The sequence below is a fragment of the Camelus ferus genome, chromosome 21 (genome assembly GCF_009834535.1).
Source record: "Camelus ferus isolate YT-003-E chromosome 21, BCGSAC_Cfer_1.0, whole genome shotgun sequence".
NCBI classification, from domain to species: domain Eukaryota; kingdom Metazoa; phylum Chordata; class Mammalia; order Artiodactyla; family Camelidae; genus Camelus; species Camelus ferus.
Window position 1 is genome coordinate 13754990 of NC_045716.1, and position 14199 is coordinate 13769188.

At 35.6% G+C, this 14199-nt stretch overlaps 1 protein-coding gene across 5 annotated transcripts in view; it reads right to left on the bottom strand.

The window, feature by feature from the left end:
* POU2F1 (POU class 2 homeobox 1) overlaps positions 1-14199 on the bottom strand; it is a 147741-nt gene that overhangs the window by 74343 nt on the left and 59199 nt on the right. For 4 of the 5 annotated variants that reach the window (XM_032463811.1, XM_014567058.2, XM_032463813.1 and 1 more), the window contains one exon: positions 2822-2887. In XM_032463811.1, coding sequence (XP_032319702.1) covers positions 2822-2887 — 66 coding nt within the window. Of the gene's footprint in view, positions 1-2821; positions 2888-6145; positions 6445-14199 lie in introns of those variants that run through there. The other variant, XM_006193968.2, reaches the window with a different exon arrangement.

The window sequence follows — 14199 nt, forward strand, 5'->3', positions numbered from 1 at the left end:
ACCATCAGATTTTGCTGCTTACTCTGGCCAGAGAAAAGCAAAGAAGTAACATATCAACACAATCTTAAATAATTTTGTAACACCATTCCCTTAAAATGTGACAAATCAAAAATTATTTTTTCCTGAAATGTTGAAAATTGTTGTAATCTACATAACAGTATTCCAAATCCAGAAAATGTGAAACTTCAGGTTTATTATAAATCTGATTCTAAGGGTCCTTCCCACTGAAAATTTTACTTGTTATTCATAAACCAACAAAAACTAAGAACCTGTCTATTCTTTTTTTTTAAATGAAGTATAGTTGATTTACAATGTTGTTAGTTCTTTACAATTAAACAATGTGCAGGTTTGTTTATTATATTTTTAAATAAAAATCAGTAAGTATATAATTCTTTGAATAAACTGTAATTTTACATCTAATGTATCAAACATGGTAATTTAGTATGCAAACTGGGACTCAAATATATTTTTATACTCCTAAGCTAACAAACTGACATCAGTGGGAGTCACTAAGAATAGTGACAGATCTTTGACATTTGAGAAACTGACATGCAAGGTTTCAGTTATCCTCAAGTGAATGTAAAGGTCCACAACATGGAATAATTTGTAATTTTACAAAGGCAACAAATGTTTCAGTCAACAACAGAAGGTGAGTCACCATGCTCCAGAGTTAGGATGGCCGATCATCCCACGCTCGATCCAGCTTCTATGTATTATTGCATTACGGAAATACAGAATAAAAATTTTCCCTGTTTGCAGGGAAAACAGAAAAATCAACCACTACTGCTGGTGACATAAAGAAGTCTAAGAAAGCACTAGTTCTTAGCCACAAAATTAGAGTTTCTAGAGACACTAAAATGTAAAATATCTCAATTCACACTGCTCAGCTCTATAGGGGGAATGAGTCTGCCAAGCACTCCACATCAAAACAGGGCAAGAAATTTATGAGACTGTTTCAGCAAATGTTCCAGCTAGAATTTATCTTATGTAGCTCTCTAAATGGTTTTAGAACTGAACATATACAAAGCATTGCTTAAATTTTCAGTTTTATTTTAATTACAGTTCATGGGGAAAACCATATGCAGGATGTAAACCCATATACTGGGTGTAAATCCTGATCTTGCCTTTATTTCCTGGCTAGTTTTGTGCCTCAATTTCTTATTCCTTAAAATAATACCTAACTGTCATAAGAACTCAAATTGAAATCAGGTAATGCATACAGTGCTTAAGATTTTAAAAAACACATCATCAGGCTTTTATTAAATGTAGGTGTTCCATAAATGGTAGCTACTGAAACTTCAGTGATGAATCCCCAAGGAGTCCAATGTAGTGGACATTTTCAGTGTTCTCCAACCATTCTGACTGTGTTTCTCTTCCCTTGGAAATAACATGCCTCTTCTTTGAATCTGTTCTTTAGGCACAGTGTCCTGCTCACTCCTCTAGTGTCTTAATGGGATCAACTGCCCTATTTCTCTGCAAACAAGCCTCACACCTAAGCTAGGCGGCCAAAGGACTACAAAGGGACTGGTGCTACAAAGGAATGCAAGATGGAGCCCAAACATGGGACAGAAAGGAGACTGGCTGACACTTCACACAGAACAGAATGCTGCCCTTCCCCTACGCAGGAGGTCCAAGAGCAGTCTACTTGGCTACCCTCAGTTACAGTAACTTGAGAGACATGTTAAATACAACATGAAGCCTCACAGCTCAGTTTCACATAAAGAGGCAGGTATGCTTTAGACATTAAAAGATCAACAAGTATCTTCAGGTATAGAACAATTTAGAACGAAAGATACGTAGGCAGGAAGATGCTGTACTAGTTCAACTCATTTACTTCAAATGAAAAGGTATTGTGGCCAGTAGGGGTGGAAAACAAAGACAGTTTCCAAGAGCAACTTTCATTCTTACTATCTCCCATAGTCAGGCATTTTAAAAATGGCAAGTCAAAAAGGCGACCTTCTTTGCTAATGAAAAACCTAGCCAAACTATTATCTTCTGGGTACCCCTGCCCATAATTCCCTTCTTCAGTGGTTGAGTATTTTAATTTACAACTTTACCAGAAACTGGGGAAGTCCCTGTACCATCTCTGGCAGATGATGAAGACACACAGTCAAATGTCAAGAGCACGGGCTGTGAAGACAATCTATCCTTCACAGACTCACCTTCCCCCATGGAGCCTCAGTTTCCTCATTTTTATGATATTAATTTTCTCCTGATACAGAGTTTAATCAAATGTAAATTTTTAAAAAAATTACCAAATTAAAGGATGTATTAGAAACAGGTGTGTGTTTTTACCTACTTACAATATGATAACTTCAATACAATTTATATTGAACGTGGATAAGATTTCCTATTTTGACTAACACCTGTAACAAGTTTTTACCAAATGGCTACTGTGTAGTTGGCACCATGCTCAACACATTTCCTTTAATATTCACAATGACCGAAGAAATTTATTATCCCCATTTTATAGGTGAACAAGTTAAGTCTCAAAAAGATTGGGGAAATTGCCTAAAGTCACATAGCTACTAAGAGGCAAATCCATAATTCATACCCAGAACTAACTGACCCAAAGGACTGTTCTCTCAACTTCTCTGTGGTTTCTCTGATACATGGCGGCAAAAAGATGAAGTAATCTGCAGAAGAAGTTAGATAATCTTAAATAAATCCAATCCCAGTTCCTGCGAATACTAAGTTATATTTGACAACTCAAAACTCAAAAGTTTTATTCACCAAGTGTGAGTCATAGTTAAATGGGAAGTTTCTTCTTTTAATTCTATTGCACCTCATTAAAAAGCTGGATCTGAGAACGATCTCTTACCTGTGTTGCCATCTCCACTCTCCATAGATGGTTTACTGGGTTCTGACGGATTGTTCATTCTTGAGTCTGCAATAAATCAGAGGCGATTAAGGTTTTTTAAAAATTGGGGATGTGGTTAGGGAGGCAAAATTGTGGCAAAGGAAAGGGTTAAGAATATTGACTAACACTAGTCTTATAGTTCAAGGAAAAGACGGTGTCAGCACTAAAGCACTGCAAGTTTGTAATAAAAGCTCATCTGAAAGAAATTCAGGATTCCCTTAATCCTGAAGTGATCCACAAATAAACTGTCTTCCTGAAGACTTTGAAGATTTGTCCAAGAAAGATAACGGAAATCTAATCTGAAAAAAAATGATAATAGAGTATAACACAAAAAAGAATAAAAATGCTTCATAATATGAAGCATAAAGTATATTAAAGACAAAGCTGGAGTGGGGGGAAAGGAGGAAGCATCTCACAAAGTAAAATGTTACCCCCCTAATAAGTTTCTTTTTCTGTAAGTAATGATTTTCATTAATTATAACCTAAACAAGCCCCTGGTAATGTTGATAGCAGACTGCACAGTAACCCAATCTAACAGAATAAAAAAAAAGTCTAAGAAAAATATCTCCATACTTACTCCCCACCCCGCAAAACAAACTAGACATGTGTCAAAATGAGACTGTATCAAATTTGTATCTCAATCATAAACCATTACAAGAAGTGTACTACAAGGTATAATAGATACATCTAATAATTTCAAAACTGAATCACAACCACACCCACTTAAAAATTATGCTGCCTTGACAGTCTAAGTGAGCCTGCTGATGTGAGTTTATGTTTTCCAGGGTTATGTTTAATGAAGGTTTTCATAATAATATGTTTTCATCAATATTAAGTATCCTGGAAGATATAAGAAAAAAGACAAGAATAATCTGTTTTCCTTCTACCTCTTCAAAAGTAAAACTTTTTAAAAACTTAGTAAAAACTAAATACACATTTAATATTTATCTTATTCTACTACTGTGAACTCAGACTTAGCAATATATATAATCAAAGAAGTTAACTATCAAGCAAGTTCTACCTTCCCCCCGCCAGGTTAAGAACCATTTAACTATAATTATTAGTAGAGAAAAATATTTAAACTAGATTATGTATATGATTTTCTGACTGAAGAGCACATTTTATCATCTGCTTAAATGTTTAACTAGAAAATCAAAACAATTACTAGAAGTCTGAACCATGTTGTCCATAGCTGCTTTATCCACATGCATAAGTGATGAGGAAGAATCAAGAGTCCTCCCGTAAGTTTCATTTCCAACCTGGAAGTTGTGTAATAGCTTTTCTAATATACTTTTTGAAACAAGTAGGCAATTCTATTATATCTCTGGTTTGTTCTTCAGATGTTGAAAGGGTTCAGATCTGTATGTCTGTGGTCATAAATGAGGGTAGTTCTAAAACTTCTTTCCCCTAGCTATCCAGAAGACTTTAAATATCATCTGAAAGCATACTAAGGTTTGAAAGGAACAGGTGTACAACTTAGTGAAAATCAGCTTTCTGAATGACTTGGCCAACAACTTACGAAAGTTAACAAAAATCACAACAAATGTAATAGAATATACCATTAAACATGAAGGCTTCTCAATGCCTCCTTTAGAATGTATTATAAAAGAAAGTGGGAAAAATGATGAACCAGTTAACAGTCATAAAAAGGGTAACTATTTTTTCCACATATCATAAAAACAAAGCAGCAGGCATAACTCTTAACAATCGTAAGCCTGACCTTGGTACAAGTCATATTCTGATTTCCACATCTGTAAATTAAAGATTATGTACGTCACAGGTATTCTATGTGAATTTTCTAAGCAGTTTCTACTAAATTGTCAAGAACTTCAAAGACATTTAACAAAATTGCTTCACATACACAAAGATAAATAAATAAAACCAAATTCTGATTAAATGTACAACTGTACATTTAAAGAGTGTTTAAATGATATTTACTGTTAAAAGAACAGATAAAATTTCTAATTTTAAAATATAATGCTAAAAATATTTCAAAAAGGTACTTTCCTCTCCTTTCTTGAGTTCCCAACTTAGTAGATGTAAAAGAGTAAGTACAGTAAACTCTTTTTTGATATTTGAAGGTTTTTTTTTTTTTTCTCTCTGGGCACACTGAACTGACTGCATGAGTCTAGTACACAGTCTACAAGTTACTCTTGGATTGAATTCTTGACATCAGTTTGTTATTGTAGTCATTCACCCCTTTAATAGTGGTTTTTATCATACTGTACAAAAATCACTACTACCTTGGGTTTAGGCCATGTCTTCTGCCTAAAATTCAAACATTTTCAGAAACATCATTGTATTTTATCCTGAGTAACTGTGATGGTGATGGGGGCAGCCTCGATTTTTCAAGTGGAAAAAAATGACATACAGGAAAAAAAATCATTTGCAAAGATTTTAAAAAACTAAGATATCAAAGTCCTGGAGTTCATATCACCACCTGGAGAGGTGACCAGAGTAAAGAGGTTTCAACAATTTTGCATATAAACAGACAAAATTCAACACAGAATATGGCCACCCTGAGTCACGTATGTTTAAAAACCAAAGTGCTTCAATCTATTTTAAATCTTAGTCACCAAAGACAGTTTATGCACTCAAGTCACACACACACCCCCTCCCCAAAATCTTATTCTATATGAAAAACTCCAAAAACAGGCTTTCTAGCATTAAAAATTGTTTCCTGAAGAACAGAAGTTGTTTTTTAAAAATAAAAAAGGCTAGTGTTAGCCCCAATTTAGAAACAGTTAATAGTTTCTGAAATCTGAAAATTGATCAACAGTCCTATTGCAGTAACCAACTGCCCTCCGCATTAGTATTTATGGGAATAATTCTGCACTACAGCTCCATCTTATTTTTCACTAGGCACTCTTGGTTTTTATATAAGACATTCACATTCAGTATGCAAAACATTTTTTATCAATATGTACATATTACTTAGGTATATTTTATACCTTGTTTCTGATCTAGACTGTTTTTAGAACTACATGAAATGCACCCAACAGAAATTTCCAAAAAGCAAAAATGTCCTCCATTCAAGATGAACTCTAAATCCACACTATTTACTGAAAATATCCTCTGAACCAGAAGAGCTAGTGGTAGGGAGGGACCTACTGCAAATTCAGTCTTGCTTGTGCTTTGCAAATGCTTTCCTCCTTCCCGGCTCAATCCACTTCTCCCCCCTCCCCCGAGTTGGTTGCATATGCGATTAAGCATTTATGCATAGTCAACCCCACACATGCTATTTCCATATTAAAGCTTCTAAGAAAGAACTGTGCTGGTACCCACCTAGAACATAGTCACTGCAGTCCAGCATTGCTGTGAAATCTTCTACAGGTTCAGACAGTCCAAAGCAAGGAAGAAACAGGTAGCGTTTGGGGTGGGGGAAAGAAGGTACTACTATTTCTAACAAATCTACACTATAATCTTAAGAGAACAAGGGTGGGAGGTGGAAAGTGGATTAGCGGGAGAAGCAAAATACAACTTCAGTTACACCATAGCAATCTTCAACTGAATAAGGAAACTTCAGTTGCTCAGAGGAGTTTTAGTCTCTCCTACCAGCTAGGACTGACATTGTCAAGGCAACTGAAGCATGAAAAGTTCCCCTTTTTGTAATAAAATAGAAACAAAGATTGCAGCTGGCAGTTTCCATAATGAAGCTTAATCAGTATGCGCGTGATTAGGGCCTTATGCAAATCTCTCCTCGTTAGCACAGCAGCCAGCACTTTGAAGTCCACGAACAATTCATTTACAGAATACACTGAAAGCACTCCCTGCATAATTTAAATCATTGCATAAATATTTATCAGCCTATTTGCATATTAATTGGCAGTGCATGAAGGGAAAAATTATCTCCTGAGTGCCAGCATAATAATTAGTAGGATAAAATGAGACTTCTTCCAATGGCCTGGCTTCTTGGACCTAACTTGAGATAGTACCGGGGGAAAAGGGAGGGACAGGAGACAGAGTTCTGTTACAATGCCACTGAAATGACACGTACAAATTAGAAACAACTCTACAGACTTAAGCACCTTTAATCTTATTCCTGCTGGCAACAATGACTTCAGTAATAAGAGGATTTGCAAAAAGCTTTCTACACAATCCAAATAATCCCAAGGAAACAATTAGCAAGGCAGAAGCAGAACACAGAGCTGTCAAGATGGTGCAAGTCTACTGATAGGGAATTTTCCAAATATTAACATACACTGTCAGGGGAAAGTCCTACTTTAAAATAAGGCAACAGTATAAATCCGGAAGCAGTGTAGGATCTATAAAATTATCTTCAAGAGTATGAAAATTCATTATCTACAAATCCTTTTATACCACCAAATTAACAAAATAGATTAGTTGAATGCCACATGTCACACAGTAGCCTTCCTCCATCAAAATCAAGCTAAAGTATAAGGCAGTTTATTTACAGTATCAATCATCAAAAAATGGGTTATGTAAATTGTGAGATTACTTAGCACTTTCAAGTAACCTTCACTTAATGGATATAAATCTACATATTTAGAATCCTTCCAAAGAATATATTTATTTTATTTAAAATGAATTTGCAAGGTTAAACATCAACGCAAATTTTTTTAGGCATTACCTTACGACAGCATTCCAATGTAATCATCATAGATAGTTCAGGAGAAGATTTATAAAAACCCCATGAAGTAGGCATTATTACCCCCTTTTTAAAAAGAAGGAAACTGAGGCACAGAGAGTGAAAGGACTTTATCCAATGTCACACTAACAATTTGGGAGTCAGGATATAAAACCAGATTTTGCATTTAAAATCTGAGGTCTTGGCTACTATTAAAACTTATGGACAAGTTAGACATTTAGGGAACTGGTAGGCATGGGGTACTTAAATAGAGCAGCAGACTAAAACAGCTTATTTTCAGTGTAGTAAGGAAACCAATAATTAGCAAAATTTTTGTGTTTAAAAGTCAAGTGTGTACGTACTAGATTTGAGGAGAGTTTTCGAGGGTATTATCCCATTAACAACTGCTTTTATTTTAGAACTAGTCTTCAAGCATGCCAAGTATCTGATTTTTAAAAATATGTATGTACCTTTTCCCAACATAAAGGATGAAATTAAATTTAACATGCATATGAGGAAATGAAAGACAAGATTTCTATAAGGGACCTTCAAAAAGATTTCCTTGCAAGTCAGTAACTTAGCTAGGAACAGAACCAAAACCCCTTCGTAACTTTTAGATCAGCACTCTATTTATGTTGCTAGTATTTCTGTGTTTTACAGAACCTCAAATTCATGAGGAGAGAGCTTGGGGGAGAAATTCAACACTGCCATTTAGCACCTATAAGACTTTAAGTTCTTATTTGAATCTTCCTTTTCTCATCTATAAAACGCTACTGCCTTTTTCAGGAGGCTGCTGTGAGGATAAATATGCTCACGCTTCTCAGGCTAGACCCTGGACCGGAGCATGAGGCAGCTGCGCCAGGGAAGACATCAAGACACAGTTCAGATAAACATGGTACAGCCTTCAAGAAAGTCGATTTTATTCAAAAATAATTCACAATACTTTGTATTAAAACAATCAAGAATATATTATGGAACAGAATGCAAAATTCAAGTGAGTTTTTAAGGTGGAATATATTGGACTATACAACTTCTGTTTGGTGGGAAAATATGAGAAATAATGATGAATGTCACTGGACTATAGTGGATATAAATAAATGTTTCTTTCCTTCTTCAGCCTTCATAAAATTTTACATGTATTGTCCGCATTTATCATAGAATCTGCAACTCACCAACTACCTTTTTGTACTGTATGCTGTAACACCTCTCAACTACCTTTCTTATGCCAATTTGGTCTTTCCTACATCAGCTAAGGATGACTTGGAGCTACAGCCAAACAATCACTGCCAGCTAAGGACTGTTTGCTGGAAGGTATCTTGTTGGGCAGGACTTTGGTAGTGTAATAATCCTCCTCCCTCTGAGGCCAAGGGGGTCCCACAGGGCCTCTGCACTGCAGGCTGACAGCTTACCAACTCACACAGGCTACTACCCAGAACGGGACCCCCTTCCTCTCTACTACAAAACTCACCGTCTTCGATCCAGGAAGTGGGAGAGGGGCAAAAGGAGGAGGCAGTGCTGAGATGCAGCTATCCAGGGTGACAGGAAGCCTCACTTCACTCACACGGCAGACTCTGTCACAGGGAAAGGGCAAGAAAACTTCCTTTCTGCCACTCTTGAGCTAGGGACTTTGTGCATTCTGGAGCGCAGGCTTAAATACGAGAAGGTTTTCCAGGTTTCCACAGACGGACCGGGGGAGGGATGGCCACCACTCCTGCCCTGCAGTCCCTCACCTGCGGCACAGTTAGATGTGAAAGTGGGGGGACAGACAGCCAGCTTTTCCCACAAAGTCTCAAACGTTCACTTCAGTTGGTCCTCTGTCTGAAATACCAGGTTAAAACTTCACCTAGAATACTCCTGTTAAAAGGAACATCTTCATCAAATTGTACATCTGAAAAATGTATAGTTTACTGTACAGAAATTATACCACAATAAAGCTGTTCTTTTTAAAAAAAGGAAAACCATTTCTTGGAGGTTTGTAGGATTGTTAGTCATTCACATTTCAGCATGGATTAACCCAAGTCAGCTGCTTGCCTTTAACACCTAGTTTAGGAGTTGATTAGTGAGGTAAAGGCTGCTTCCGTTGGAAAAGAGGCCAATAAATACTCTTATAAATGCTGCTTAGGTCACCTGGATTGGGAGGAGAGGGATGGGGGGCCCAGGATTCACTGAAAGTGGAACAGAATAGGAAATAGTAACACATGGAAGTATAAAAAGGAGATGAAAAGGCAAAGTTAAAGTTCATATATTTAAAAATTATGCCTGAAACTGAGTCTTTTCTCTAAAAGAAGAGAAGAAATGCTTTTTCAGGATCCAGAATTCATGACAAACACTATCTGTATTAGAATAACTTTTCACTCATGATCTTATGGGCTAGTCTAGGTCTTATTAGAAGCACAACTGAGAACAAATGAATTATAAACCAGTGTTTTAGAACACACTTTTTGTGTGTGAGTGAACTGAGGTTGGCCAGTACTCCATCTGCCTAAATCATCAAATTCCATATCAAGAGCCATCTGTACACATTCTGGACTCAATACCTGGTCCACTGGGTGGAAATGTATGACTCAACAATTATTCCTTGGCACCTCCTTTCTGTCTCACGGTGGGATTTTTCACCTTATAGCTCCACAAGTTTCACTCCTAGGAAATCTCAATCACACACGAATTACCTTTTTTCATCTCTTTTCAAAATCTACCACTTCTTTTGTGTCCTCCTAGCTTGTTTCCAGAAAACATTTAATGGCACTGTTTTAGCAAATGCTCAGTAATAAAAATACTTAGTATCTCAAGAGTTGTAATCTTCCCAGGCTTCAGACAATACTACAGAGCTACAGTAATCAAAACAGCATGGTATCAGTACAAAAACAGACATATGGATCAATGGAACAGAATATACGAGCCCAGAAATAAATCCACAAACTTTTGGTCAATTAATCTTTGACAAAGGAGGCAAGAACATACAATGGAATAAAGACAGTCTCTTCAACAAATGGTGTTGGGAAAACTGGACAGTTGCATGTAAATCAATGAAGTTAAGAATACTCCCTCACACCATACACAAAAATAAACTCAAAATAGCTTAAAGACTTAAATATAAGATAAGACACTATAAATCTCTTAGAAGAAAATATAGGCAAATATTATCCGACATAAATCTCAGCAATGTTCTCCTAGGGCAATCTACCCGAGCAATAGAAATAAAAGCAAAAATAAACAAATGGGACCTAATTAGACTTATAAGCTTTTGCACAGCAAAGGAAACCATAAGCAAAACAAAAAGACAACCTACGGAATGGTAGAAAATATTTGCAAAAGATGAGACTAACAAGGGCTTAATCTCCAGAATATATAAACAGCTCATACAACTTAATAAGAAAAAAACCAACAACCCAATCCAAATATGGGCAGAAGACCTAAACAAGCAATTCTCCAATGAAGACATACAAATGGCCAATAGGCACATGAAAAAATGCTCAGTATTGCTAATTATCAGAGAAATGCAAATCAAAACTACAATGAGGTATCACTTCACACCAGTCAGAATGGCCATCATTCAAAAGTTCACAAACTATAAATGCTGGAGAGTGTGTGGAGAACAAGAAACCCTCCTACACTGTTGGTGGGAATGTAGTTTGGTAAAGCCGTTATGGAAAACAGTATGGAGATTCTTCAAAAAACTAAAAACAGACCTACCATATGATCCAGCAATCCCATTCCTGGGCATATATCCAGAGGGAATCTTAATTCAAAAAGACACATGCATCTCAATGTTCATAGCAGCATTATTTACATTAGCCAGAACATGGAAACAACCTAAATGTCCACTGACAGATGACTGGATAAAGAAGTTGTGGTATATTTATACAATGGGATACTACTCTGCCATAAAAAAGAATAAAACAATGCCATTTGCAGCAACCTGAATGAACCTGGAGATCATCATTCTAAGTGAAGTAAGCCAGAAAGAGAAAGAAAAATACCACATGATATCATTTACATGTGGAATTTTAAAAAAATGAACTTATTTACAAAACAGAAACAGATTCACAGACATAGAAAATAAATTTATCATTACCAGTGGGGGAAGGGGGTAAGAAGGGATAAACTGGGAGTTCTAGATTTGCAGATACTAATTAATACAGATAAAATAAACAAGTTTATGCTGTATAGCACAGGGAAATATATTCAACATCTTATAGTAACCTATGGTGAAAAAGAATATGAAAATGAATATATGTATGTTTCTATATGACTGAAGTATTGTGCTGTACACCAGAAATTGACACACTGTAAATTGACTATACTTCAATTTAAAAAAAAGAGTTGTAAATTGCTATTTCACAGAAAACCCATCCAAAAACACACCAACCACAGAGAGTCTAAAATAATTTACTATATAAATTTATGAAATAATGCCAAATACAAAAGAACATTCAAGATTTTGAAAATTTCTTAGACCCAGAACCAAGTGATGGATATTATCAGCATTGCCACTATTCATATACACAGTATATCATTGTACATGTAAAGGATGCTCTCTAAGGTTGCAATAGAGTGATTTAAAATAAAAGGAAGAAAGAAAGAATGTCTACTATTCACTAAAAATTTAGATGGGCAAATACCAAGAAAGAATTTACTTTATTAATTTGGCTATTAAGCATCACCAAATAACAAGAGATCTGAAGGATAATCTTATTTCATAAAAAGCAAACCATGCCTAGAGAACGATTCTTAGGTGGCATAGCTATTAAGTGGCAGAGAAAGCAGGGGTAAAGGCAGGGGCGGGATATAATAAGGAGGCATGAGAGGAAAATAAGGAAAATAAAATATGCTGAAACTCTTACCCCATAACACTGAGATCTGTAGTTGGCTGGTCAATCAAAAAGGTCAACCTAAAATAAATGTCATAAAACCATGTATATACACCTTACACATTTCATTTTAATGCAAAGCACAAAATTATATACTTATTCACCAATCTCTTGATGTTGGACTATAAAGCCTTTGCTTTGAGTTTGGATTAACTAATTTGAGTTTCCTCTCCTTTCTGTGGTAAACCATACCCTTAATAATACTCTAATATTTCCAGTTTCAATTTTTTTAGTTTTGTTTTTCAAGTCTATCACATTTTCACATTTCATACTGTTCATGTGTATAAAATAAGTATTAAAAACTCAAGAAAAGTTTCATGAAACAATGCTTTTTCCTGGATGTAATGCACTCTTGATATGTTCTAACACTTTTTAAACAAATTGATTTCAGCCTACTGTGACTCATGGATTGAAAAACTGCTTTAAAAGACGTGTGAAGCAATCTGAGTGCGGAATCTTTTTCTTTCTTTCCTTTTTTTTTTTTTCCTTAGAATTTATCCCTAATATTTTACAGCTCTATTATTCATATCTAATTCAGCAGTACTTTTTAGTAATTACCCTTTATCAAATCTTTTCATTCAACTCTAGTTTTCACAGAAACACCTTTTCCTGTTCTTTTCCTTGACTTATACAGCAATTATTTAAATTGTGTGATTAAAATAAGAAGTATAACCAGCATGAAAAAGCCTAAGAGCACAAACAGGTAAATGACTCTCGATACCAATACAACTCCACTAGCAGCAGCAGACGTGCACAGACACACTACGGAGTAAGCATTCCGCATGCTGTAGGGGCGTCATCAGACAGAATGTGTCAAGTAGGAATTCTCAGGGTATCAGTTAATCTGATCAGTTATTTAAGTGCTGGTTTGTTAAGAAAGCTACCACGTTAGAAAGTAGCTGTATTAAGTGGCTCACACTCTGGTCTCTTCCTTAACCTGAGCTATCTTACAGCCTACAGCCATGCACATAGCCCATCTACTGCTCAGTGTAACACTCCGGCATCCTTTAGTAAACATGTCATTACAAAATCCAGTCCTGAATTGCTTAGCTGTAGAACCCTGAATCTTGTATAGGTCTAATAAAGTTTAACCATTATATTAAATGTATCTGTCTAGTCTATTTATCATCTTGTTTCTTTACTTCTGTAACTGTCTTTTCTTTGTTCTAATTTAGAAAGTTCTGCAAAGTCATTTATTTCATGTATTAACACACTGGACAAGTATTTACCAAGTGCTACCAGGCACTAGGATACAAACTAGGGCTACAATGCTGAGCCACAGAATGCTTACAATTCAATACTAAGCAGAAATACTAAGCAATCATCCAAATACGTAATTATGAAGTGTGAAAATTCCATGGAGTAAAAAAAGAGGTGACAACATGGCTTTAACACAGGCCTATAATTTGTCTTTGACATTCGTGGCTAATATTAGAGTTCTCCTACTTTAATAACTGGAATGTGACCTCTTCTCTGATTCCATTTCCTAAATCCATGAAATAACAGTCTTTGTTTTACTTAAAACCACATGCTGCTTTGATTATTCCCATCCATCCTTTGAACTATTCTGCTTCCTTTCTGATATTGGTAATTTGTGTCTTCTTTCATTTCTCTTACTCCCAGATTTCATAAATTTGTGTGAAAATACAAGAGATAACAAGTATTCCAAAGCTCTACGTGAGCTACAAAATTTAAAGACACATCTCTCTCCTCAACGAATTAAAATGTTCTTCAGACTAATCGGATGTTATCAGTATTTCTTAATATTAATTATATGGTAGCAGTCATTCCATAAATATTTACTAACTCTAAATTTCTGTCTAAAATACCATTCCCTTCCTATGTCAGCTCATGAAATGTCTATCTATCCTATAAACGCA